At 28.2% G+C, this 7343-nt stretch overlaps 1 protein-coding gene across 1 annotated transcript; it reads right to left on the bottom strand.

Moving 5' to 3' along the window:
* Positions 1 to 6092: 6092 nt before the first annotated feature.
* Positions 6093 to 7343, bottom strand: LOC112515872 (dof zinc finger protein DOF3.7-like). Its single transcript, XM_025122824.1, has one exon. The coding sequence runs from the start codon at positions 7299 to 7301 to the stop codon at positions 6273 to 6275; it is 1029 nt and encodes a 342-aa protein (XP_024978592.1). The 5' UTR covers positions 7302 to 7343; the 3' UTR covers positions 6093 to 6272.

The raw sequence follows: 7343 nt of genomic DNA, 5'->3' as shown, positions 1-7343 counted from the left end.
AAAAACATCAATACAAATGCATCCCCTTCAATTTATGTGACTTTAAATGTTCAATCAACTTTTTATTCTTAATTTTGTATTTATATTATGGTTGGTGAAATTCTTATTGTCTGGGTTTTTAAGATGTTGTTTCACATATATTTGTTTCATAATATGATACTTTACAAGTATATGTTTTATCATCTGAAACTTTTTTACATGTATTTTTTGTTTCATTGTGAACCAAAAAAATGTGTCACGTGTTCCTTTTTTAGTATGTGAACACATACATATGTAAAACAATATCTTTTGATAAGAAAATAATTTTATATTGGTTTGTAACTTTTTGTGATTCAGATTTGATTATCATATTATGCGTGTGTATGTAAATGTATATAATGTCTCTTGTCATAACTATGATCTCAATCCTCTATTAATCAAAACGTTATACAATTATAACATCTCCAACACTTATTTTAAAGAGATTTGGGAAAAGTTTGTTCTGATAATTATGTTAAACTCTCCTTTTAAAATGAAGAAAAAAAGAGAATGAGAAAATCTCTATATTTAAAAAGAAAATATATATATATATATATATATATATATTATAAAGCATTTGATAAAAACTCTTAAAAATCATTTTTTATATATAAAATACTGTTTGTTGATGCATATTACTTAAAATTTAAGGTTACAAGTAAATTGTGCATAAGTAGAACTTATTAAAGCTTTATTTTTGAATTCGTATAACTAACTACAGATAAACATAATTAAATATAGAATAAACATCTTATTTTAAATATAAAAAATATAAAATATAATTAGGATAATCATCGAGTTCTAACAGAATCATATTTTTATAAAAATTATATTTTTAAGCTAAAAATAAATTGCTTTGCTATTAGACCTAAATTGAATTATAAAAAAAAAATTGAATTAAAGAAATTGTACAAAAAAAAAAGAACTTTTAAATAGTTAATTTAATATTAATATCGACATATTTAACGAGAACCCTTATGTTTTGTCAAACTACAAGAATAATTGTGGATCTCTAATCTTTTTAACCAATTATTTAAATCATAATAAATAAAAATATATCAATAAGAGTAGTAATGTAATTAAGTATTTTTTTTAATGTTTATGTTATTTTAATTAATTATAATTATCCCATGATTTTAGGTTGGAACTGATCACGTCGAATCTCACGTCCCCATCCTCATCGTTTTATGTATCTGCAATGTGATACCTGATCATCTTGCTTGACTCGAAGTATTAACTGTGATAGCAATGTGATTATCAATCCATTTCTGCATATCGATTCAAACTGTTAACTGTAATAATCATGTGATACTCAGACAACTTTTGTTAATCGATTCATCAACTGTGATAACAATCCCTCAGCACTCAATCGCTACTAATAATGTCATACTAAGAACCATATAACTACTCTACCGTGTGAATGGGAACACGTTGGATCGGGTCATGTGTTTTTAAATGGTCATGATCCGCAGAATTCATGGGCTAGAAAGTTTTGGGCCGGCCCAGTTATGTAAGAATATTATTTACGATTTTTCAAATCATCAGATAAAAGTTATTAACGACAATAACAATTCCAATTCTTTGGTTTAGTGGTATTCGGGTCTTTGGTTTCACAGATGGTTCCAACGTTACTAAATGTAAGAAGAGTGTGTGAGTTTATTTGTTAAATTTGTTATATATAAATATTATAAACCATTCACCACTATAAAATCGGGTTTATAGGACGTCAACAATGTTTAAATATCCTAATAGACCGCTATTCAGGACCTAAGTTTATGAGATCAAACAATAAAGCGTGTTATCTAAAAGTATTGTAATAGTTTTATAAGACGGTTTTTGGCGTCTTAATAAGTTTTTATAACACATATTTTTATAGGACATTTGTTTTTGTAAGACAATTTTCAAATAATGTCTCGTAAATAGTTAATACGACGCCTTATTTTTTAAGTGTTCTAGGAACTTGCTAAAATAAACCTATTGCAAAACTTTCAACTATGACACTTTGTCATTTGGCAAACATAAGCCAACTTATTTTCTGTGTACATGTTTGGTTACCCATAAGCTAGTTTATTGAAACGCTACTTAAAGTAGGGTTTTTGAAGCTTATTGTGACTTTATCCAATTGTAACCCTCATAAATTTTAATTATGATTATTATTATTACTATTAATGATAAATAAATATTAAATAAATTAAATTATTACTATATTAATAAATATTAACCATTTTAATTTTAATCGTACATTATACAATATATATAAATATTAATTATTTATAACAATATTAATCATATTAATTATTTTTATAATCATTATTCAATATAATTATTTATCTAAAAATATTTATGTAAATTACATAAAATTACTTTTTTTATTTTACAAAAATATGTTAAATGCTTCTAATAAAGTATTTAATTTAATTATTAATTATATATTTTAAGAAATAATAAATAATTAGAATATTTGAGGTTCATACTTTTATATTTATCCATGTTATATCCAATGATTATTCAAAATGATAAATTAATAGATTTTTTCTAAAAATTATTTAACAAATTCAAAATTTATAATAATTAATTTGAAATTCCTTAGATAAACATATAATAATATAATTTATTTTTTATATATGTTTTATATTAATTAACATATTATATTTTTTAGAGGTTTGTTTTAATTATATTATAAAATATTGTAATTGATTAATTTTTTAAGATGTTCTTTTTGATCATTTTATATTTTTATAAGATAATTTTTATCAAACATGATTTGTTCATCTATTAGTTTATCAGTCATCAACTAGTTTATCAGTTAACTTATCAGCCAGTTTATCAGCTAACAGTTAATTTACCAAACATAACCTTAAACCATTTCATATTCATATATGGTTGTTATGTATGAAAGCAAACCCACGGTAACATGTCATTAAATATAATAAATATTTATTTCATATTTACAAAGTTTAATTATAGTCATCTCAAAGGTGATTTATCACTTTATTTAGATGATTTTTGAACGTTTTTTATATGCACTTCAGTTATTTATGAAACGATAAATTGCATGAAAACGTAACGTGACTTAACTTGATTTTTATTGGGTTAACATACTTTCAAAACTTCTATTTTAGTATTTAAAATGTAAAGTTTTAAATATTTAAGTACTCGGGTAACCGGTTGAATACCAATTTAAGATTAAAAAAAGACTAATTTTAGATTAAAAAAATCTAAGTCACTAACTATGTCAGCAAATAATATTGAATTGAATATCATGTCACTTGCTACATTAGTATGATAACCGATTAATGATTCAAACGGTTACCCAGGTACTTAAATGTTTAAAAACTTTACATATTGGGTACTAAAATAAAAGTTTTAAAAATACGTTACCTAAAATAAGAATTAAGTTAAAATACGTTATTTTTTCATACAATTTGTCCTTTATGATATTAATACTACTTTTTCCATTAGAATGGTGTAATTTTTTTTAATGCAAAATGATAATTTATCTCTAATATACAACACCATTTTGTACAAGAAACTTAACATTGTAAGTATTTTTTATTTAAACCATTTTTTTTAAAAAAATTGTATAAATAAAACCTGTTACATCAAATTTGGTGCTTTATTATTCATAATAACTCGACGATGATGCAAAATATAGTAAAGCACTCGACAAATAAATTATCGTATATACCAATTTGGTGATTTACTGTTAATTTGTAACTGCAATATGGTACAAAATATATGGGGTGTTTGGGATTGTTTATTTGAAACAACTTATATTTTTATACAAAAATCTTTATCAACTTATTATAAGTTAGAATAATTTAACTTTTTCAAAAACTTCTTATTACTGGTTTAACACCGGTATAAGCTGTTTATCCAAACACTAAAAAGTGTTTATTACCGGTGCTACATCAAAATAAGTCAATAAATTATTTTTATAAGCAATCTCAAACATCCCAATAAATAATGTGTTCATCGAAGATATCATATCATGTAAAATGAAATGACATAAATTGTATTCAACATTCTCATTTCCCTAAAAAGTTGCTTGTTTCACTTTAACATTCTTCTTTTGCAGAGAATATTGTTTTGAATTATTTATTAAAAAATTATATCTGAAACGATTAATTTTTTTTTCGTCTTCTTAATAAATCATCATACAACCATTATCGTATAATATTCCTAATTTGCGTATACCTCATATAGTAAATAGGCAAGACGACTTTACTCAAATGCAAGATGAGCCATGGGTTCGATCCCATGCCTCCTTGCTAGCCTCAGCCGGTGAGTGAGACAAACATTACCTTCTTACATTGGTGTCTTTGAAAGTGAATTCTATTTATAGACGGCTAGGTAACCGGTATTCAACTTTGCCCAAATATTCTCGACCATTTAAAACAGTTATTTTCTTTTTTATTTTTAAGAATGTTTAATTAAAGACTATATATATATATATATATATATATAAGCATTTAGATCAAAGTTTTAATTACAAGTCTCAAAGTATAAAGTACTATCAATTTATGTAAGAGATTCAAAAATCTCTTAAGTACAAACTATTATGCATAATGTACAAACGCTTAAAACATATCATTTGTTTGGTCAAAGTTTCATATTTAAGTAAGTCATATTAACATGAAAAATGTATGTTTGGTCTTCCCAAAATTGTTTGACACTTTGTTTGTTTCCTATTTTGAATCCAAATTCAAATTCAAAGTTCTTCTTTCTCTTGAAGTAAACTGAAATTTGAAGCAACAATATCATAAAAGGTTTCAGATCCTGCATGTACCCCACCCCAACCCTTCAATTTTATATGAATTCAGAAATTCAACATGTGTGCAATTATTTTTCCAATCGATCTAACTAATACATTATATTAGCCTTTAACTTTATATATTCGTTGACTTGTAAAATAACTATACAAACTCATGATTCAAAGTTAAACAAATGTTTCAGAATTGTAATTCATCCGTGCTGCATCACACAGATATACCACTAGTGTGTGTGTGTGTGTGTATATATATATATATAGAGAGAGAGAGAGAGAGGTTGGTTATTATACAACTCTTAACATTTATGCAACCAATACAACTCAATCTCAACCGTCCATTTCATTTGATTAATATGTGATTTCATAGAAGTTTTGATTGTTTTCTAATATAAAGTATTGATCATAATTAATAAACCATATTCATCTTCCATAAATATTTAAATCATAATAAATGAATTCCCATCATTTCCATAAATATCTCAATTAATTGGATTGTATTGGTTATACAAATGAAGATGATTGTATTTGAAATATATTTTAGTATCATTCTTAAATGAGTGGATTAAAATTAATACAATAAGAATGGAATTCATATTAAGAATAGGGGAATTGAAGAATCTTCTCTTTTGCTCCATCAACCATCCACTAAGCAAAAAAGGCAAATCAACCCTAAATATGTTGAGTTAACCAAGAAGATATGCTCACTTATCTATGTGTTTTTCCCCACTCTTTTGATTCCAAACCTTATTTTATTATACTAATCAAATCAAAATTTAATTTAAAAAATAATTTAAATGCATGAAAAATAAACCCATATTCTTCTATGCAAGATTTTCTCAATTATACTTTTTATTTTTACACACACACATATATATATATATATATATATATATACACACACACACACATATATAAAGAATCTTTTTTTGCCATCCCATTATCATGAATGTTGTAAAAATCGACATTTTATTTCAAGATAATATATAGCAACTCATAAGGATATTGGTTTCTTAATTACCGGTGGGAGAATATGTTGAACCTTCGTGTAACATGTTTTTCTTAAAAGAGAATCTTTAAAATAAGAAGAGACGTTTCAACATATATAGAGAAGAACTGATCCAATTTTAGCAGATATGAAACTCTAAGAATTAGAAAGTCTGTAATTCAAGCCGTAAAAACCTGTCTTTTTTTTCGTAAAGGAGAAGAATATGATGAGAAGAGGGTTGGGTTTTCTTCCTTGAATATCCATATAGTTGATCCAGAAGTGTATATATATATATATGTATGTGATATGGTCATATAAATCAAACACTCCTTAATTAAAGCACACATACATATATCATATTAGATAACAAACCATATTCATATACCACACCCCAAATCACCACAAATTGAAGTAACCACAAACCCTAGCTAACTTGATCTTAATTAACTATGAATTAACAAAACAAAAAATATATATATATAAATAAGATTTCTTGATTTAAGGGTATGCACCGTTGGCTGCGGGTAGATCAGACCATGGAAGGTTTTGGTTCCAGAACCCCATCTCACCACTTGCAAGAACTGGAGCAGAATCCAAGATGGTTGAAGTGGTTGTTGAAGATGAAGTGTTGGTGATCACATTGCCACCCAAGATCAAAGGTGTTGGTTGATGATCATGATGGTAATAGTTTGCTGGAGATGATGATCTTAGCCGTTGATACCGTTGATGACCAGAAGGATTGTTTTCTATGTTTTGAACTTCATGACCAGTGGCCATGACCCCTTGTTGATCATGGTGGTTTTGTTGAGCTTGTTGATGATTCAGTTGATTGTTTCTCCACAAAGAGCTGCATAGACCTAATGATGATGCTTGACCTAGGGGTTCGAACCCTAGGTTAGACATGTTTGATCCAACCATAAAGCTTTGATCTTTCATGTGGGTAACTGAATTTGATGCAAAATTAGGGTTAGGGTTTTGGGTGGCTCTGAGTAATGAAAGAAGATGAGAGGTTTGCGGTGGACCGGACCATAGAATCGGGTTCGGAGTGAATTCCTGGTCGAAACCGTTGATGAAACCCGACCTTCCAAGCTCAGATGAGACGACTGCTTTCAGTTTCCCGGTGGCGGAGATTGGCTTCCCTACGGCGGCTGCTATGGTGGTGCCTTTGTTTTTCCGGCATCCGCCGCCAATTGGGACGTTGCGGAGGGCCCCGCCTTTAGTCCAGTAACGTCGGCAAGTCTTGCAGAAATGGCGCGGCTGGGTGAGGTTGTAGTTGTTGTAGTAACAAAACTTTGTGTTGGAGGAATCGCATCGTGGGCATCTCAACTTCTGGTTGTCGGAGGTGGTGGGCGCGTTGTTGCCGACTGTGGTGGCGTTATTGGTGGCTGCGTTGGTGGTGGTGTTGCCATTGGTGGTGGAAGAAGATGGTGAAGGAGAAGGTGAAGCTTCAAAGACTCCAGAAATGGGAAGATTTCGGTCTCGATTTAGAAGCCCAGCAGCACCTCCACCAAACAGCTCTTGGATCATCTTTCACTTTCTTGATTTGAAGATGGAAGTAAAAGAAAGAAA

This window comes from Cynara cardunculus, assembly GCF_001531365.2.
Source record: "Cynara cardunculus var. scolymus isolate 2C chromosome LG 7, CcrdV1, whole genome shotgun sequence".
NCBI classification, from domain to species: Eukaryota; Viridiplantae; Streptophyta; class Magnoliopsida; order Asterales; family Asteraceae; genus Cynara; species Cynara cardunculus.
Note: the sequence above shows the minus strand (reverse complement) of the source record. Positions and strands in the feature narration are given on the sequence as shown.

Bases quoted from the DNA above. Each gene is read 5' to 3' on its own strand.
- LOC112515872 (XM_025122824.1), bottom strand. From the start codon at position 7,301: ATGATCCAAGAGCTGTTTGGTGGAGGTGCTGCTGGGCTTCTAAATCGA.